The 21,640-nt window shown below is 39.4% G+C and overlaps 1 protein-coding gene across 6 annotated transcripts in view; it reads left to right on the forward strand.

The window, feature by feature from the left end:
• The first annotated feature begins 674 nt into the window (after positions 1–674).
• The window catches only part of LOC111147534 (SUMO1/sentrin specific peptidase 6), a 124,807-nt gene continuing 103,841 nt past the window's right edge, over positions 675–21,640 (forward strand). For all 6 annotated transcript variants that reach the window (XM_022503604.1, XM_022503608.1, XM_022503610.1 and 3 more), the window contains exon 1: positions 675–1,355. In XM_022503604.1, the coding sequence (XP_022359312.1) occupies positions 1,304–1,355 (52 nt within the window). In that variant the 5' untranslated portion in view covers positions 675–1,303. The remainder of the gene's footprint in view (positions 1,356–21,640) is intronic.

Below are 21,640 nucleotides of genomic sequence, written 5' to 3' on the forward strand. Positions count from 1 at the left end.
GTAATTTTAAAAAGCCAAAGGAAAAAGGAAAAGAAGGAAAAGCAAACGTGATATAATCAGCTGCAATTAATTATAAGGCCTGACTTGTAAGGTAGGGAATGGTTTTTAAAATCTTAGGCACATATAATAGCATTTTTTTTCATTGTCATCCAAAATGTACTGTAGAATCTATCTTGATAAATTATTTCGATAACCTTTTAAAAAATATAGGGGGACCACAAGTCATTTTCTGAACATGTGATTACACTACTCCACTATAGCTTCTCTCTTCAGTTGGCTATGGTTTAAATTCTAAGACCTGGTTAAAGAAAGGAACTTTTAACATTTTTGAGGCAGTTGTGGTGCCACAGAAACCATACTCATCACCGGCCTGGCTTAGAAGTGCTCATACACCAAGTCTGCCATGGGGCCCTCGCGGTCGAGATTTTGGGCGAAACGTGTCCAGGCCGAGTCGGTGCCGCGCAGGGCCGGCCCTACGGAGAGCCAGAGCGGCGGGAGCCGCAAATCGGCGTTCGGTGCGGCGCTGCAGACCGCTCTGCCAGCGAGCGGAGCCCGGGCTCCAGAGGGGGAGCGGCGCTGGGGGCGGCGGCGTCGGGGTGGGGGCGGGAGCCGGGCGGTAGCTCCAGCGCTCGTGGGGGAGGAGCGGCAGCGGCGGCGGCGGCGGCTGGAGCTGCTGTAGCGACGGACGCGAGGCGGTGGCAGAGGAGACCCACCCCTGTCCACATGGACAGTCGCAAAGGCCTCCGCTGATGCATTCACGCCTGGGCGGGGTGGGCGGACGGCCGTAGCGGCGGCGACGGCTGCAGAGGGAGCAGAGGGCCTGGGGGCGCCTGACGGTCGCGAAAACCTAGCCGCCCCGGCGCGGCGGCTGCGGCCATTTTACGGCCCGGGACGAAGGGAGGTGTGTTTGTGGGTTCGCCTTCAGCCTCTCTTCCTGGGGCCCGCAGCTGGGGAGAGCGTCTCAGGCGGCCTGGGTAGGCGGTGGATGGGGAGTCGTGGGCCGAGAGGAACCGGGCCCGGGAAGCGCCGTCGCCGTCGTCGCCGCTCGCGTTCCCCCGGAGGGGCCTGAGGAGAAGCCCAGGCCGCGGGCCTCGCCATCCGCCAGCCCGCGGATAGGCCCAGGAGCGCCTGGCCTGCTTTTGTGTAGGCCCATCTGGACGTGGGAGCACCGCCCCCCTGACGGCCGAGTTCTAGGCCCGCAACCCTGCGGCGGCTACCCTCCTGCGGCGCGGCCCCTCATCCCGGCGACCGCGGCGGTGGTGTGGGCCATGGATTAAGAAGGAGGCGGCGTGGGAGGAGGAAGATGGCGGCTGGCAAGAGCGGTGGCAGCGCTGGGGAGATTACTTTTCTGGAAGGTACGTCTATTTCTGCCCCTGCAGGGGGAGGGATGGGGAAATACAGGAAAGTGTGGCCTCCTGGTCTCCGGATATTCAGTTATTCGCATTGGGTGGGTTTGGGGGGTGGGGGAGGTGGCAGAGGCACCGGGGGGCGGGGGCTGCTGGGGCGATGGCGGGGAGGGAATGTGCTGCGAGCGCGTTGGGTTCGAGTCCGCCGATGCGGGGGGCTTGGCCCGGGCACACATAGCCGAGGGGGCGCAGGTGGATCCAGATACGAGCTGGAATTGGTGGGTGCCCTTTGGAGAGTGCACGGGTTAAGTCTTTGACATTTTGAAATATTTTGGTGATGGCCTAAAGATGAGAGCAGATAGCATTCCGATCTTGTTTGGTGTTCATGGAAAGTTAAAGATTGCTAAGGTCGGGTGAAATTGAGGGGCAGTTAGGTAGTTTTACTGGGGTATGTTTTATATACGTCCTCTGCTATTTCTGTTTCGCAGAGCTTCAGGCTTCCTTTTGCAGCCAGTATTCCGATTAAGTCTGGCCATGTCTGATATTCTTACGAAATGTGTTTTGTTAAAGATATTTTATAAAATAGTTTATCTGAAAGTAGAGAAGGAGATTCACAATGTCAATTTGGGGACGGTCTCCAAAGCTAATGGACAAAGTTTAGGTGGTTCCATTTTTATTCACTTGTGAGGGAAAGTTAAACATTTGCTGTAGGTGGGACTAAGTAGTCTTAAGAAAGGCTGTATGTTATTGTTGGGAATGGTGGTAATGGGTGACAATATTGGTTCTTTGCCCATGTAAGTAAGCCCCCCCCCCCCGAAATACTCGTAAATTCATTGTGGTTGTGGACCAGGAACTTGAATGTTCATCACATTGCTGAATTTGACTATGGGTTCATTGTTTACACTGAATTAAATATAAATTGAGTTCACAAATATGTTTAGAAAAATAAGTCTGCTGGGCAGTGATTGTTAAAAAGGATTAACCACTCTGGATAATTTCACAAAAATAATTTTCATATACATATAAGCAATACTTTTAAAAAATAATTAATTAGAAATGTTTCTGGATAAGAAAGTGTATTTTAATTGTGCTACAGGTATTCTATAAGAGGGTGTAGAGGAGTACATATTGCCTTGCTTACGGTTATTAACAGCACCTGGAACAGTACCTGGACCACAGAGGTCCTGAGTATTACTCTAATGAACCAATTGGGCCTAACAGGGGCAGATAGAGAAAGAAAGCTTAATTTTCTTAATTCTTCCTTGAGTATATAGCAGAGCAAAACCAAACAAAAAAACAAACTTAAAGGTGATGAGAGCTTTATGAGATTCCTAGTAAGAAGATGTGGAAAGCTTCTAAGTTTTTCTGGGTTTGTTTCACATTACCTCCGTTCTACCTCCATTCTTGTTTGGCCAGAATAGATAACCTGTCAGAGACTGAGAGTGGTGCAGCTTGTGTTACGGGTGGTGCTGTGCTGTTGTTTTTTGTTTTGATATTGGAACCTCCAAAGATGGCTTGTTGATGGATACTTATTAATACATTCAGTATGCAGAAGATTGATTGTATTTTTATACTGCAGTAAGTTTTGGACTTCTACCGTCTTCTGATTCAGTTTAAAAATTTTTTTTTTTAAGATTTTATTTATTTATCTGAGAGCATGAGCAAGAGAGCAGTAGCAGGGGGAGCAGCTGAGGGAGAGGGAGAAGCAGACTCCCCGCTGACCAGGGAGCCTGATGTGGGACTTATCCGAAGATGCTGGGAATCATGCTCTGAGCTGAAGGCAGCTGGTGAACTGACTGAGCCAACCAGGCGCCCCTGATTCAGTTCATAATTTTGACTAGATGAACATAGGGAGGATGGAAAGAGCGTTTAAAAAGCCAGCAAATATGAAGCTGATGGATGGTGAATTTCAAACTGTTGCTTTTAGTTGAATCTAACTTAAGGGTCTAGGAATGTACAGTTACAATAAATTTTGAGTTTCACCATACTCCTTTAGCATTCTCTTAAAGAAAGCAGACGGTAACTCGTTACAATATGAGCATAAGAGAAAGCAAGGATTTCAGTTTCTCATATCTGATTTTTATATATTGTACTGAGTCTTTCTAAATAAATGGAATGATGCTAGTATTTTTTGTATTTAATTCTTTTCTTTATACTTTGAATAATAAAATACTTCTCTGTAACTTGCCATACATTTTGTACTATACCATGTTTATGTTTTCAGAATATTTCCCCATAAGCCTTAGGATTTAATATTTAAACATCAATAGAGCATACTTTCCTTACTCTGGTAAATGTACTGAAAAAAACTGAAGTAGATTTTCATTTACTCATCAGGTATTTATTTTTTTTTATTTTTTATTTTTTATTTTTTTTATTTTTTAGAGAGAGAGAGAGAGAGATCACAAGTAGGTAGAGAGGCGGGCAGAGAGAGGGGGAAGCAGACTTCCTGCTAAGCAGAGAGCCTTCATCAGGTATTTATAGCCACCTATTCTGTGCTAGGCATTGTACAAACAACATGGTATTCCCTTATACTGTATTATTTTTCATAATAGCACTTATCATTTGATAAATTTATGTTCTTCAATCGTACTAAAATATGACCTCCATGAAAATAGTGACTTTGTCTTTTCACTGTCATATTTCTTGCACTTGGAACGATTTGTTGTTAATAAAATAAACAAGATGATAGCAGTATGGTGTAGACTGGAAGAAATACACAGAGCAATAAAGGAGTGGAAAAGCCATTTACATAGTATTAAAATCAGGAAAGGCCCTTCTGAGGAGGTGACACCTTAACTATGAGGTATTTCAGAGTATGGCAGAGAGAATGATGCCTGTAAAGTTTTGAGATGATACATGGTTCCATTTATGAAACAAAAAGGAGATCATTATGGCTGAAATGTAGAAAGCAAAGGAGAGAATGCTAAAAAAGAGAGGCAGCAGATCTGTTTGCCAAGGTGATGATTTTTATTTTATTCTAAGAAGTGGGAAGTCATTGAAGAGTTTGGAGCCAAGGAGTGATTTATCTTTTTAAAAATCACTTTGTTCTGTGTACAATGAAGTAGAGAAGAGGAATAATAAAAGCAGGGACATGAGTTAGAATATTGGAGTACTTACTCTAAAATAGAGGGGTTAGAATAGATAAGTAGATAAAAAGTACTAGGAGGGGGCGCCTGGGTGGCTCAGTGGGTTAAAGCCTCTGCCTTCAGCCCAGGTCATGATCCCAGAGTCCTGGGATCAAGCCCTGCATTGGACTCTCTGCTTCTGCTTCTCCCTCTCTCTCTGCCTGCCTCTCTGACTACTTGTGATCTCTGTCTGTCAAATAAATAAATAAAATCTTAAAAAAAAAGTACTAGGAGGTAAAATACCTTTCAGTCATAAAATAATCACAGGTGAAAAGTACAGCATAGGGAATATAGTCAGTAATACTGTATTAATGTTATATGGTAACAGATGGTGACTACCCTTAGAGTAGCGAATAGTGAGTAATTATAGAATTGTTAAATCAATATGTTGTACACCTGATACGAATATAACATTGTGTGTAAAACCATCAGAGGGGCTTAGATTAGAATGGTAGCAGTGGAGATTGGGGAACAGTGGTTAGATTGAAGATATTTTTGGATGTAGAGTTTACAGAACTTCTTGATGGATTGTATTTTGAGAATTTTGGTTGGTGTTGTGGGGTAATTCCATATACTGAAATAGAGTAGACTGGTAGAGGAATGAGAAGTTTATGCCTCTGCTTTGGTCAAATTAAGTTTGAGGTGCCTGTTTGTCCTCCGTGTTCTAAATTGTGTTTTATTTCCTTATAACTAAGTAAAATGTTAATTCTGTTTCCTTTTCTGACTTCATTAGGGAAAAGGAGACCTACTGGCTACTACTGTATTCAATTTTTTTAGTATAGTATCACACTAAAATTGTATGAATTTAGTTAGGCTACAACTTACATTGAACTTCTTTTTCTCTTTGTTTCTTTCTCTTCTATACATGTAAGGTTGTCTTATACCCCTTTTCTACATTTGATAATAGGTTGGCAGTTTTTCTTTTCCTTCATTCATTCAGCAGGTATTTATTGAGCAGCTGCAGTATTGTAGGTACTATGAGAGGCACAGTGATGAAGGGGAAAAAGAAATGGGTTCCATGGGTGAGGAGAGTCAGTGATCAAATAATCACACTTGTAAATGTAAAATTACAACTGTTAGGCATACAACAAAAGGAATTATTTATAATAACAAGAATTTGATCTAATTAGGGCACTTTGAAGGGTAAGTAGGAAAAGGAAAGGTGGGAAGGCAGAGCTTTCCAGGCAGCGGGAATAGAATAGAGGGAGCATGGCATGTTTAAGGAACTACAAGGACAGTTTGATGCTGGCGAAGAGGGTGGTATGAGTAGCATTATCGATTTGCTTCCCAAAAGGTCATTGGCTACCACATGGAAAAGGATGCTTTAGAGAAGAGCAAAGATTATCAACAAGTTCAGTTAGGGCAAAGGTGATAGTAACTAGCTTGTTCTTGTAACTTTTTTTTTTTTTTTTTTTTTAATAATCCTCCCCCTCTTTTTTTTTTTCCTCTGTGGAATTTTTAACAAATCTACACCCTCTCTCATTTGTTCCTTCTTTTTTATATTGCATTTGCATCTAATTTTCTTTCCCTTTGCCTTTTTTTTTTTCTACCAACTAATTGCCTCACCAGTATTTTCTCCCATTTTTTTGGTCTTCCCTTTTGCATGTATGTGTATATGTATACATACATGTGTATATGTATGTAACTACTTTGCTTTCTTTTTCAGTTCAGCTCTATTTTGGACTTTGACCCCTGGCTTGAAAAGCCTGATGCTGAACTTGAGCTGTTGCCCTCTATCTATACCAGCAAAATCTATTATCTTCAAGCGAAGTGTTTCCTATTTCCCCTTAACCATACTTCTGTCTTACATGTAAGTGTAATAACCCAATCAGTTTGTCAGTTTTACTGGGGACTGTAAATACTTCATAGGATCTCTTGAACTAGAGCACAACTTATTCTAAGTGATTGATATTCCTTGAATATGAGCAAGGTCTTTAGTTTCCACCTGCTAAGTGGAACACACCACAGAGTTCTCCATTTATCCCTGCTACTCCTTCTTTTGATAGCACCACTTTTATTAGCACCACGCTCTAACCAACTGAGCTAACCGGCCAGATGATAGCACCACTTTTAGAAACTAATCACACTACCATTCCTTTTTTACTCCTTAAGTAAGAATGTTTATTTCCTGGTTTCCTCCCAGTTGAATTGATTTCGTGTACTCATGTGGGACAGTAGAGTAGAACATCCCTTAGTATGGCATTTTCATTAGAAATGCAATGAGAACATGAACTCTGAAGCCAAAAGGCCAGGATTCAACATTTAGTTCTAACTTACTAGTTGTGTGATCTTGGATAAATTTCTTAACCTCTTTGTGTTTTTACATCTGTGAATCAAGGATAGTAATTATAATTACCTCATAAAGTTGCCATGAACATTAAATGTATTATTATATGTTTGATTCTTAGAATAATTCCAGCATGTAATCCCAAGCACTATGTGTTAATTGGTATTATTATATTGATTTTCTTAGGGAAGAGAAGACTTCCTTTTCTTGCTTTCCTTCTCTTTCATATTGCCTTCATTTTTATTTGAATTCATTTTACTGTTTTTCTTTCAGTTACAACCTTCTCTTTCTGGGTATTAGCTGATTGTTGTGGGGTTTTTAGATTTTTTTTTTTTTTTTTTTACATTTTATTATCTTTTAAGTAATCTAGACACCCAATATGGGGCTTGAACTCGTAACCTGGAGATCAAGAGTTGTGTGCTCTACTGACTGAGCCAGCCAGTTGATCGTCCTTGATGTTGTAGGTTGACTGGTGTAGTCGGAGAGGCAAGAGGGAATGAAATTATATAGTCCACATGTCTGCACTTCCATAAATTGATTGTTTCTGTTGCCATTACTTAACTGTGTTGAATATTTGAGGAAATCAAGACTCGTAGAGGGCTAATGTGACCTAGAAGAAGTCAGTGGGAAAATCGGAACTGGAGCTTGTGATTTGATTTATAGCCTAAACTTCCTTCAGCATTTCCTTCCTTCTTTCCTCTTTCCCTCCCTTTTTTATCCCTTTGCTTCACCCTTTCTTCCTTCTGCCTACTTTTCCTTTGAGAAAGGGGCTGGACAAGAGAAGGAAAAATAATAGGAAATTATCAGTAATTGATGAAGCAGCACTCTAAAATGGTAAAAGCAGAAGTCACAGATCTCTTAAGGCCCAACTTCAGAAATTACCCAGTCACTTCTGCCATATCTGTTGGCAAAACCAGGTCACAGAATCAACCCCAAATCAGTGGGAGGGGAAGTGGACTACCATTCAGTGGGAAAAGTGGCAAAGAATTTGTAATCCTCTTTAATCTACACAGGTACCTTTCCTCTCCCATTTACCTGGGTTTTTTTTGTTTTTTTTTTTTAAGATTTTATTTATTTGTCAAAGAGAGAGGGGAGAGCACAAGCAGCGGGAACAGCAGGCAGAGGGAGAAGCAGGCTCCTGCTGAGCAAGGAACCCTAGGCAGGACATGATCCCAGGACCCTGGGGTCATGACCTGAGCTGAAGGCAGATGCTTGACAGCCACCCAGGTGTCCCTGGTATTTTTTTTTTTTTTTTTTTAATTCTTTCAACAAACTTACAGTATTTCTTAAACTTGAAAATGACAGTTTTACAAGATCCAGAAGTTTCTGATATCTGGGCAGTTTGGGAAGCTACAGAAAGACAGAATGAAGTTGGCCACACAATTTGTAATTTGTTTCACAGATAAAAATAGCAACATAGGGGCGCCTGGGTGGCTCAGTGGGTTGGGCCGCTGCCTTCGGCTCAGGTCATGATCTCGGAGTCCTGGGATCGAGCCCCGCATCGGGCTCTCTGCTCTCTAGGGGAGCCTGCTTCCTCCTCTCTCTCTGCCTGCCTCTCTGCCTACTTGTGATCTCTCTGTCAAATAAATAAATAAAATCTTTAAAAAAAAAATAGCAACATAAACAGTTACTGGTTTGACTTTTCTCTGGTAAGGGGCTGATTGAAGAATTTCTGAATCCAGGTAAGTGGAAGTAAGAAAGGAGGAAGAATGTTGAAACTTTTCTTTCCTTTTTTGTTCATTCAGTGATGTGTGGGTCATGGGAGTTGTTATTGTAATCTTTCTCTTTGTCATTACCTAAACTCTTAGGAAGCATGGTCATATAATTTATATTAAAAATTAAACTAACACTCTATCAATACAAAACACGACAGTCTGTACAAAGTCAAAGACACAATATTAATGAGCACAATTACAACCCTTCTAAGTTGTATATATTGCTAAGAATGATGCAGCGTGGATGGATGGTGATCTCTTACTGTGAACTGCAAATTATGGTTGCCACCATCAGCTAAAACAACAAAGAAGGGCAGCAAGTAAGTACAGAAGGTAGATAAGCTATGCACTATCCATTTGACACTAAAAATGGTGTTGCAACAGCCCCTATTTTTTGGGTTATCTTGGGTTTTGTACTTCACAGAATTTTTTGCATCCAATCACCAAAAATTAGGACCTCTTGTCTCCTGAGGATACTGACTTTCAGTGCTAAAAGTGGGACAGTTCTAGGCAAATGGGGACATGTAGACACTTCACCTTATTCCAAGTTAACAACAATTGCTCTGAGGCCATCTGAAGTTAAAGGTTTGATTAGTAATACAATAAATGATACTCCGATCTTGCCTTTGGAGGTGTTTTGTTTTGTTTTGCTATTTCAAATACATTTCATGTTTGGTTTTTAGTATGGTTGAGTTCCTCCCCCACCAAACACACACATTCACTATATTATAATCTTTGAAATAGAGCAGGGAGAAAAAAAAGCAGTACTGTATCCAGTAAATAGTAAATTCACTTCTTCATTTTTTGCAAAGATTGAAACCATTTTTTAGGACATAAAGAGCTAGAAATTCCTTGGGACTTTTTGTAGACAATGTAGTAACCGTGTTGTCTTTCCTCATTCAAAAATCTGTAAACTTTCTACCCCACAACCTCCTATGTATGAATCTACCACTAAATCTTGAAAACATGGTGAAGATACTACTTTGACTCTGCCTCCATAAAACAGTATCTTCCCTGCCTCTGTAACTCCTATGTTTGGATGAAGTGGAATTCCAGGTGTTTTGTCATTTAATCCTTTCTTTACCCTAGGTTGGTCTCCATTCCCAATTATCATCATAGGGCATTTATCAAAGAATGATTTAGTTTTGTTCTAATAGCAGTTAAGTCTGAGAATATCAGCTTTTCCTTCACAGTTTCAGTACCAACTCTTGAGTCCCCTTTGTCTTCACTATTTACAAGCTTTATCTGTTTCTAAAATTTACCTCCTAATTTAAGCTTACTGTACAATTCTTTCAATTTTTTTCTTGTTGAATTCTGCATTTAATGTTCAGAATTATAAAGTGTCATTGGTCCACTTCCCTGTATACTGCAGCCATCTCTTACTCTGATGATCTTCTCACCTTTCTTTGGAGCAGAAGGAACAGTATGACAATCATTTTTGAGTTGTTCATGTCCTGGCTTTGCAATTTTGTGTACATTAGGCTTGAGATAACTGAGTTTTTAGAATTGTGTTTTCTGTGTTAAGGTAGAACCAACTGCATTACTTTGGGATAAGATACCGCCACTTGATATTTCTGTTCTATAGAAGATCGGGGGCTTTCAGAAACACCAGCAGCACCAGACAGCTGCCTGATAATGACCTTGGACAAAACTAAGTGTATGCTGGCATCCTGCCAAAAGGTCCATAGAAACCCACTGAATGGAATGAAGAAATAGGTAGATAAACCAAGAGAACTTCAAACAGTAGCTGGATCCTGAGGCAAAGGATGTGTGGTTTTGGTGACTCCCAGAGAAGTTTAATTTCGTATCACTCCCAAGAATATAATATTCAGACTTCATCTTGAAGTAGTACTGGATAATCTCTTGGTCTTCTGTGCAAAGTACAAAGGTTTTATAGAGAGAATCACCTCAGCTGGGTGATTTTTCTGCTTCATGTAGCATCTGTGAGTGTTTTTCAGTGGTAGTTTGACTGGTCTGGAGGTTACAAGATGGCTTCGTTCAAATGTCTGACTCTGGTGGGTATCGAAAGATAGGCTTTTGTCTCTCGATGTAGTGTAAAGGCCTGTTCACATGGTCTCTTCGGCAGGGTACTCAGACTTGTAACATAGTTGGTTAGAGCTCCAAGAGACTGCCTTGGAGAATCCTGACAGGTTCTTGAGGAAGACTGGGGCTGTACTGCTATAGAATCACCTGAAATTGCTTTAATTGAGATTTTCTGACATTTGCATTTAATTCCTCTTTATTTATTTATTTTTTATTGCTCTTATATTTCTAAGTTTCAGAAATTCTATCATAGTGATTCTTTTAAAAAATTATCCTATTTTTCATTATTTTTCTTAAAGATTTTTCTGAGAGAGAGAGAGCAACTGCATGTCTGTGAGTGGTGCATGGGGCAGAGGCAGAGGGAGAAACAGACTAGACTCCCTGCTGAGCAAGGAGCCTGATGTAGGACTCAATCCCAGGACTCCTGGAACATGACATGAGCTGAAGGCAGATACTTAACCACCTAAGCCACTAGGTGCCCCTCTTATTTTTCCAACCTTATAGTGATAGTTTAAAAATTATTGGGAAATATTTCCTAAGAATGCTTACTAGACCAAAGAAAACATTACCAGTACAGTTGAAGCTGGGGTGATCCCCATCCTTTTTGCATCCTCCACCTCCAGGGATAACTATTGTCCTTGATTTGGTAGTTATCTTTCTCATGCAGTTCATTGTATTTTACTCTTTTCTCTTTTTTTAAGATTCATTTACTTATTATAAAGAGTATGCATGGGTGAGTGCGGGGAGAGGCTGAGGGAAAGGGAGAGAAAGAATCTCAAGCAGACTCCAGGCTGAGTGTGGAGCCTGATGTGGAGCTCGATCTCACGACCTTGTTATCATGACTGAAACAAAATCTGGAGTCAGACACTTAACTGACTGAGCTACCCAGGCACCCCATGTACTTTTTTATTCTTTATGTATGTATCTCTAGACTCTGTGTGTGTAAATTATTTTGCATGTCTTAGAACATCTTATGAATCACATTCTGTATTTTTCTGCACCTTGCAGAAATTTTTCATTCTTACAGCATTGGTTGAGAGATTAATGTTATGAGAATTATTTTAGTACTTCTATTTTTTTTTTAATTTATTTGACAGAGAGATCATAAGTAGGCAGAGAGGCAGGCAGAGAGAGGGGGGGAAGCAGGCTCCCCACTGAGCAGAGAGTCCGATGTGGGGCTCGATCCCAGGACCTTGAGATCACGACCTGAGCCGAAGGTAGAGGCTTTAACCCACTGAGCTACCCAGGTGCTCCTCTAGTACTTCCATATTCATTGCCATTTAGGATTTCCTAATATGAATATACTACAGTTTATACATCCCTGTTTGTGGAAATTTAGGTTGTATCCATCTTTTTACTATTACATTGCTATATGTGTTTCATATTGCTACTGTGAAATCTTTTAATAGTACTTTTACTTGTGCGTGTCTGTGTGTGTGTGTGTGTGTGTGTGTGTGTGTGTGTCTAGGGCAGAGGTCACCAAACTTTTACTGTAAAAGGCCAGATAGTAAATATTTTACACTTTGCAGTCTGAATTTACCGTGTTGCAGTTACTCAGTGCTGTTATTTTAGCAAGAAGGCAGTCATAGATGAGACATAAGCAAATGAGTATGGCTCTGCCAGTAAAACTTGACAGACACTGAAATTTGAATTTCATATAATTTTCATATGTTATGAAACATATGACTTTTCCCCCCAACCATTTAAAAATGTTAAAGCCATTCTTAGCTCATGGGCCTCATAAAAACAGACGGGAGGCCAGATTTGGCAGGGCCATACTTTGCTGACACATGATCTAGTATATCCCTTAGTGATGGAATTATTAGGTCATGTGCAATTTCAGTTTCATGTAGGTATTGTCAAAATGATCCCCAAATGTTTAGACTAACACTTCTTAAGTTTTCCAGTCTAGGGGTGCCTGGGTGGCTCAGTCAGTTAAGCATCTACCTTTGGTTCAGGTCATGTTGGGCTCCCTGCTCAGCAGGGGTGGTCTGCTTCTCCCTCTCTCTATGCCCCTGCTCAAGGGCAGTCTCTCTCTAATAAATAAAATCTTAAAACATAAAATGTTAATTAAAAAAAGAAGTTTTCTGGGGTGCCTGGGTGGATCATTGGGTTAAGCATCTCCCTTTGGCTCAGGTCATGATCTTAGGGTCCTGGGATCAAGCTCCACATCAGGATCTCTGCTCAGCAGGGAGCCTGCTTCCCCCCCCCCCCCCCCCCCCCTGCTGCTCTGCCTACCTCTGATCTCTCTTTCTCTGTCAAATAAATAAATAAAATCTTAAAAAAAATAAGTTTTCTAGTTTATACACATCATCACCCACTTTATAATGTTTGGTGTTTTACTTTTTGCTAATCTGATGGGATTATCAGATGGTGTTTTTAATTTATAATACTCTGGTTTATAGTGAGATTAAGTATCTTTATTGCTGCATTTAAAAAGCCTATTAATTAATTGTTCATTCAGGATTCAAAAAATATTGAGTGCCAGGGGCGCCTGGGTGGTTCAGTCCTTAAGCCTTCGGCTCAGCTCAGGTCATGATCTGGGATCAAGCCCAGCAATCAAGTTCCCTGCTCAGTGAGGAGCCTGCTTTTCCCTCTCAGCTCTCTGCACTTGTGTTCCTTCTCTCACTCTCTCTCTCTCAAATAAATAAAATCTTTAAAAAAAAAAATATATATATAGGGGTGCCTGGGTGGCTCAGTGGGTTAAGCCGCTGCCTTCGGCTCAGGTCATGATCCCAGGTCCTGGGTTCAAGCTGCACATCGGGCTTTCTGCTCAACAGGGAGCCTGCTTCCTCCTCTCTCTCTGCCTGCCTCTCTGCCTACTTGTGATTTCTCTCTGTCAAATAAATAAATAAAATCTTAAAAAAAAAAATATATATATATATATATATATATATATATATATATATATATATTGAGTGCCCACCTAGAGTTAATCCCTATTCTGTGAGTTTGGGGCACATCAGTAAAGTAAACAAAATACCCCATAAGTTTGTTTTTGTGCTTGTAGGGTTATTTTGTGTTCTGTTCTTATTTGCTCGTTCATATCTTCTATGTATTTTGTTTTTCTTTTGGAGTGTTGGGGTTCATTATATACTCTGGACAGTAAATTGGATTGGTTGAATTATATGAATTGAACATATATCTTATGAAATTATTTTTTAATGAATGAAATAATTTATGAACAGAATTTTTTAATGTACTGTAGTTATTTGTTGTTGTTTTTTCCCCAGTGGCTTGTGCTTCTTGTGATGTAAGACATCCTTTGGTCTTTTGGTCCTTTGTATTATAACTTTTTGTTTTAATAATTACTGTTCTTTAGTTTTTATGAGAGCAGGAGTGCCAGTCAGGTATACAGGTCAGGTTAACAGAATTAGGAAATCTGTTTGTAGTATGTATATTATGTTTTCTTTATATTAAGAGATATTTTAAAGACTTTATTAAATATTTGCAAGTGATATAAAAGATTAATATCAAAAATATACAAAGAACTCCTATAACTCATTAGCAAAAACAATAATCCAATTAAATAATTAAACAATAATCCAATTAAAAGTAGACAAAAGGGGTATCTTGGTGGTGGTTCATTTGGTTAATCATCCAACCTTGATCTCAGCTCAGGTCTTAATCTCAGGGCTGTGAGTTCAGGCACCACTTAAAAAAAAAAAAGAAAGAAAGAAAGAAAGAAAATGGAGAAAATACTTGAATAGATATTTTTCCAAAGAATACCTACAGATGGCCAACAGATACATGAAAAGGTGCTCAACTGTCACTCACCATTCTGTTCATCCTGTCCACTCATCATTCAAAATATATCTGAAGGAAACAGTGTCAGGGGGGAGGTGGGTAAAGATTAAATAGGTGATGGGAATTAGGAATGGACTTGTGATGAGTACTGGGTGTTATATGGAAGTGTGGAATCACTATATTTTACACATGAAACTAATGCTACACTGTATGTAAAAACTTTTTAAAAAACCACTATGTCAAAGAGATAACTGCGCCCACATATTCATAGTAGCATAATTTATAATAGTCAAGACCTAGAAAAAGCCAAAGTGTCCATTGATAGATGAATGGATAAAGAAGTTGTAGTACATCTATATAATGGAATATTATTCATTCATAAAAAATAAGGAAATCTGCAATTTGTGACAACATATATGGACCTTGAGGGCATTATGCTAAATGAGATAAGTCAGACAGAAAGATACTGTATGATCTCACTTATATGTGGAATCTAGAAAAAAGAGATCAGATTTGTGATTATCTGAGGCAGGGAATGAGGTGAAGGGTAGGAGACTTGGAGAAGATGGTCAGAAGGTACAAACTTCCTGTACTGGGGATTTAATGTACAAAATGATGACTATAGTTAACATTCCTGTGCGGCACTTTTAAAAGTTGTTGAGAGTAAATAATCACGGGAAAAATTTCTCATGAGTTTTCATGTGATGAGTTGTCATCACAAGGAAAAGAACTTTTGGCTTTGTGTCTATATGAGGTGATGGATGATAACTGAATTTACTGTGGTGGTAATTTCACAGTACATGTAAGTCAGGTCACTATGCTGCACATCTTGAATTTATACAATGGTATATGCTAATTATATCTCAACAAAACTGCAAAAAAAACAGACTTTTTTCCTAACCATGCAAAATATTTAATTTTTTTAACGCCTTTTTTAAAGGGCAGTTTCAGGTTCACAGGAAAGATGCCAGGAAGATATAAAGATTTTCCGTGTACCTTTTACTTCCACACATGCATAGCCTCCACCTGTATCAACATCTCCCAGGAGAGTGGTATATTTATTACAGTTGGTGAGCCTATATTGACATAGGGGCACCTGGCTGGCTCAGGTGGAAGAGTGTGTGACTCTTGATCTTGAGGTTGTGAGTTTGAGCCCCATGTTCAGTATAGAAATTACTTAAACCTACATTGACATATCATAATCACCCAAGGTCCATATTTACAATGTGATTCACTCTTGCTGTCTTAGAGTTTATGGGTTTGGACAAATGTGTAATGACTTGTATCCATCATCAGCGTACCATATGGAGTATTTTCAGTGCTGTAGAATTCTGTACTCCACCTGTTTTTCCTTCAAATCTGTCTCCCCCAACACATTTTTGGAAATTACTGATCTTTTTACTGTCCCTATAGTTTTGCCTTTTCCAGAATGTCATATAGTTGAAATCATATGGTATGTGGCTTTTTTTTTTTTTTGAAGATTTTATTTTATTTATTTATTTGAAAGAGAGAATGAGAGAGAGAGAGTGGTCAGAGGGGGAGAGGAGAGGGTCAGAGGGAGAAGCAGACTACCCCCTGAGCAGGTAGCCCAATGCAGGACTCGATCCTGGGATTCCAGGATCATGACCTGAGCCAAAGGCAGTTGCATAACTAACTGAGCCACCATAACTGGTGCCCCAGTATGTAGTTTTTTCACATTTGTTTCTTTCCATTAGTATTATGCATATAAGTTTCCTCCATGTCTTTCATGGGTTGATAGCTAATTCCTACTTAGGGAAATAATATTCCATTGTCTGGATGCACATAATTATTCACCTACTGAAGGACATCTTGGTTGCTTCCAAGTTTTGGCAGTTATGATAAAGCTGCTATAAACATTTGTGTGCAGATTTCATTATGGCTGTAAGTTTTTAACTCCTTAAATACCAAGGAGTGCAATTGCTATATGGTAACAGTATATGTAGTTTTGCAAGAAACCACGAAACTACCATTTTGTATTCTCACCTGCAATGAGTGAGAATTCTTATTGTTCCACATCCTCACCAGCAGCTGGTGGTGTCAGTGTTTTCAGAGTTTAGCTAGGTATGTAGTGGTATCTCATTGTTTTAATTTGCATATCCCTGATGACCTGTGATGTGGAGCATCTTTTCATGTGCTTATTTGCCATCTTTATATCTTTGGTGAGGTGTCTGTTAAGATGTTTGGCCCCTTTTTAAAAAATTGAGGAATAGTTGACACAGAGTAGTGAATTAGTTTCAGCTGTACAACATAGTAATTCCACAAGTATATACATTATGCTCACTACGAGTGTAGCTACTATTGGTCACCATACAATGCTATTATGATACTATTGACTATATTCTCTATTCTGTGCCTTTTATTTGAAAAGATTTTTTTACATATTAGAGTGTACGCATGCATGAGCAGGGAGGGGGTATGCCAGGGCAGAGGGAGAAAGTCTTCAGCAGACTCCACTGGATCTCAAGACTCTGAGATCAGGACCTGAGCCAAAACCAAGAGTCAGACGCTTAACCACATGCTTCACGCAGGCACCCCGTGCGGTCCCTTTATCCATGTTATTCATTCTATAATAGGAAGCCTATATCTGCTACTCCCCTTCACCCATTTGCCTATTTTACAACCCTCCTCTCTTTTCCCATTTTGAAAACTAGTTTGTTTTATTACTGACTTTTTTAAAAAGGACTTATTTATTTGAGAGAAAGAGAAAAAGAGCAAGAGCGTGAGTCGGGGGGGGAGGCTCCCTGCTGAGAGGGAGCCAGCCCTATATGGGGCTCAATCCAGGGCCTCCAACCTGAGCCAAAGACAGGCACTTAACCAATTGAGCCACCCAGGCACCCTCTTATTACTGACTTTTAGGAGTTTTTTGTATATTTTGGATATAGTCCTTTATCAGATGTGTCTTCTGCAAATATTTTCTCCCAGTCTGTGGATTGTCTTTTAATTTTCTTGACATTATCTTTTTTAGAGCGCAAGTTCTTTTTTTTTTTTTCTTTTTTAAGTTTAAGTGGTAGTGTGAGTCTACTTTATTTTATTTAAATTTTACTTAGTTACCATACAGTGCAGTATTGGTTTCTGGAGTAGAATTCAGTGATTCATCACTTAACTACAACACTCACAGTGCTCATCACAAGTGTCCTCCCTAATACCCTTCACTCACCTCCCTCCATGAACCCTCAGTTTGTTCTTGAAGAGTCTGTTATGGTTTATTTCCCTTTCTCCCTTCCCCCTCTTCCAGTGTGTTCATCTGATTTCTTTCTTAACTTCCACATATGAGTGAGATCATGGTATTTGTTTTTCTCTGACTGACTTATTTCTCTTAGCATAATGTACTCCAGCTCCATCCACATCATTGCAGATGGCAAAATTGCATTCTTTTTGATGGCTAAGTAATATTCCATTGTATATATACACCACATCTTTGTCCATTCATCAGTCAGTGGACATACAGGCTCTCTCCATAGTTTGGGTATTGTTGATAATGCTGCTATAAAGATCAGGGTGTGTGTACCCCTTTGAATTTGTGTTTTTGTATCCTTAGGGTAAACACCTAGTGCAATTGCTGAGTAGTAGGGTGGTTCTATTTTTAACTGCGTGAGAAACCTCTATACTGTTCTGAGTGGCTGCACCAGTTTACAGTTCCCACCAATAGTGTAAGAGTTTTCCCCCAGAAATTCTTAATTTTAATGAAGTCTTATTTATCAGTTCTTTCCTGGAGTGTCCGTTGGGTGTTGTGTCTAAAAACCATTGTCATACCCAAGGTAATCTAGGTGTTCTCCTGTGTTATCATGTAGGAGTTTTATAGTTTTGTTTGCATTTTACAGTTAGGTGTATGATCAATTTTGAATTTTTTTTTTTTTAAGGATGTAAGGTCAATGTCTAGAGTCTTTTTTTTTTTTTTTTTTTTTTGCATATGGATTTCCAGTTGTTCCAGCACCAATTTTTTAAAAGACTAATTTTTGTTCCATAGTATTGCCTTTGCTCCTTTGTCAAAGGTAAGTTCTTTTATGTTCATGTTGTTCTCTTTTGGGCTCTCTGCTTTTTCCCACTGATTCGTTTGTTCTTTTGCCAACACCATATTGATTTGATTATTGCAGTTTTATAGTAAGATGCAAAGTTGGGTAGTGTCAGTCATCCAGATTTGTTCTTCATAAATACTGTGTTGCCTATTCTGGGCCTTTGGCCTCTGTACATAAACTTTAGAATCTGTTTCTTACTATCTGCAAAATAACTTGCTGAGATTTTGATTGTGGTTGCATTGAATCTATAAATAAAGTTGGGAAGAATTGGTAACTTGACAATATTGAATTGTGCTATCCATGATATTATTTCATTTTTATTTCACTTATTAGAGTTTTGTAGTTTCCCTTATATAGATCTTGTACGTATTTTGTTAGCTTTATAGCTAAGTATTTATGTTTTTGGGCATGCTAATGTAAGTGGCATTGTGTTTTTAATTTCAAATCCTGCTTTTTCATTATTGGTGTATTGGAAAGCAGATGAACTTTTGTATAAACCTTGTATCCTGCAGTCTTAACTATAGTTGCTTATTAGTTGCAGAAGGGTTTTTTGACCTACTGTTTTGGATTTTCTATGTAAGTGATTATATCATCTGTGAGCAAAGAGAGTTTTATTTTTTCCTTCCCAGTCTATATCCCTCCTATTTCTTTTTCTTGTTTTATTGAATTAGCTAGAATTCCTAGTGCAGTGTTGAAAAAGAAAGAGAGTGTCATTTTCCCCTGGTACCTGATCTTAGTGGAAGAGCTTCAATTTCTCACCATTATATATAATGTTAGCTGTAGATTTTTGTAGATATTCTTTATTAAGTTTAGGGAATTCCCAGGTATTCCTAATTTACTGAGGTTTTTTTGTTTTGTTTTGTTTTGTTTTGAAATCATGAATAGGAGTGGAATTTTATCAAGTGATTTTTCTGGGATTCCTGAGTGGCTTGGTTGAGCAATTGCCTTCAGCTCAAGTCATGATCCTGGACTCCCAGGATTGATTCCCGCATCAGGCTCACCTTCCCCCTCACATTCTCTCTCTCATTCTCTCTCTCAAATAAATAAATAAAATCTTATTTTTTAAAGTGCTTTTTTTGCCTCCATTGATGTAATTGTATGACTTTTCTTTTTTTAGCCTATATATGGACTTAATGGATTCCATTAATTGATTTTTGAATATTTAGTCAGCCTTGCAAAGCCGGGACAAATCCCATTTGGTTATCGGGTATAATTCTTATTAAACATTGTTGGATTCAGTTTGTTAATATCTTGCATCTGTGTTCATGAGAGATATTGTTTGTAGTTTTCTTATAATGTCTCTGTCTGGTTTGATAGGGTAATGCTGGTCTCATAGAATGCTTCTATCTTTTGAAAGAGTTAGAGAATTGATACAGTTTCTTCCATAAGTGTTTGATAGAATTCAACAATGAATCCATCTGGGCTTGGTGCTTTGTGTTGTGGAAAGTAATTTTCTAAGATATTATTTGTTTGTCAGAGAGAGAGAGAGAGAGAGAGAGCGCACACACAAGCAAGGGGAGCAGCAGGGAGTGGGAGAAACAGGCTCCCCACTGAGCAAGGAGCCCTAATTGGGGCTCCATCCCAGGACTCTGGGATCATGACCTGAGCTGAAGGCAGATGCTTAACCATCTGAGCCATGCAGGTGCCCCTGTTCCTATAAATTCATCAAAGTGTTTTATGGCCCAGAATGTAGTCTTTGTGATTGTTCCATGTGAGCTTGAGAAAAAATGTGGTTTTTCTGTTGTTGGATGAAGTGATCTGTAGATGTCAGTAATCTGCAGTTGATTGATAGCATTACTGGGGTCACGTGTGTTCTCAACTGATTCTCTGCCACCTGGAACAGTACATTTCCAATACAGGAATGTTACGGTCTCCAGCTGTGATAATGGATTCATCTATTTCTCTTACAGTTTTTTAGTTTTTGCCTCACATAGTTTAACAGTATTGTTAAGTATATACCTGTTAGGGATCGTTATATCTTCTTTTTTTTTTTTTTTTTTAATTTTTTTTTTTTTTTTTTTTTAGAGAGAGAGGGAGAGAGAGCAAGCACAGGCAGACAGAATGGCAGGCAGAGGCAGAGGGAGAAGCAGGCTCCCCGATGAGCAAGGAGCCCGATGTGGGACTCGATCCCAGGACGCTGGGATCATGACCCGAGCCGAAGGCAGCCGCCCAACCAACTGAGCCACCCAGGCGTCCCTGTTATGTCTTCTTTTAAGAATTGACTGTTACTGGGGCGCCTGGGTGGCTCAGTGGGTTGGGCCTCTGCCTTCAGCTCGGGTCATGATCTCAGGGTCCTGGGATCAAGCCCCGCATCGGGCTCTCTGCTCGGCGGTGAGCCTGCTTCCCCCTCTCTGCCTGCCTCTCTGCCTACTTGGGATCTCTCTCTCTCTCTCTGTCAAATAAAAAAAAAAAAAAAAAAGAATTGACTGTTACTATAATGTAGTGCCCATTATCTCTAATAACTTCCCTTGCTTTGACATCTGCTTTGTCTGATACAGTTACTCCTGCTTTCTTTTGATTATTGTTTGTGTGGTATATTTTTCTCCATCTCTTTACTTTTAATCTATATTTGTCTATTTAGTGTCTGTTTAAAATGTGTTTCTTGTAGGTGGCATATGGTTGAGTCTTATTTGATCCACTTGGAGAACCTCCGTCTTTTGATTGGTGCGTCTAAACCATTGATATTCAGAATGATTATTGATAGAGTTGGATTAATGTCTACAGTATTTTAGTGTTTCTATTTGTTGTGAAGTGTTTTTGTTTTGTGAATTATATTTATAATTTTCAAATGTTAACTGTTGCTTTTGGAATAAACTCTACTTGATTATAATACATTACATATTACTGGATTTGATTTGCTGATATTTAATTAGGGTTTTATATCTGTCTCTATGAGAGAGTGGTAATTTTCCTTCCTTGAATGTTGTAGTCGTGTTTGGAATTAGGTATTCTCACTTTGCAAAATGAACTGTAGAATGTTTTTTTTTTTATTTTTTAAATATTCTGGGGAAATAAATTTGTTGCTATTTCTTAGAAGAGCGAAAGAAATTACTAGAGGTTGTATGGTTGGCTCAGTTGTTACAGCATGTGATTTTTTTTTTAAAGATTATATATATTTATTTGACAGGCACAGCGAGAGAGGGAACATAAGAAGGGGGTGTGGGAGGAGAAGTAGGCTTCCCGCTGAGTAGGGAGCCTGATGTGGGACTCAGTCCCAGGCACCCCAGAGCACATGATTCTTGATCTTAAGGTCATGAGTTTAAGTCCCATGTTGGGAGTAGAGTATACTTAAAAACAACAGCAGTAACAGCAGACAACTAAATTATTTCCTGTAAAA

Source organism: Enhydra lutris, unplaced genomic scaffold, assembly GCF_002288905.1.
Source record: "Enhydra lutris kenyoni isolate GAN:26980312 unplaced genomic scaffold, ASM228890v2 scaffoldscaffold17, whole genome shotgun sequence".
NCBI lineage: Eukaryota > Metazoa > Chordata > Mammalia > Carnivora > Mustelidae > Enhydra > Enhydra lutris.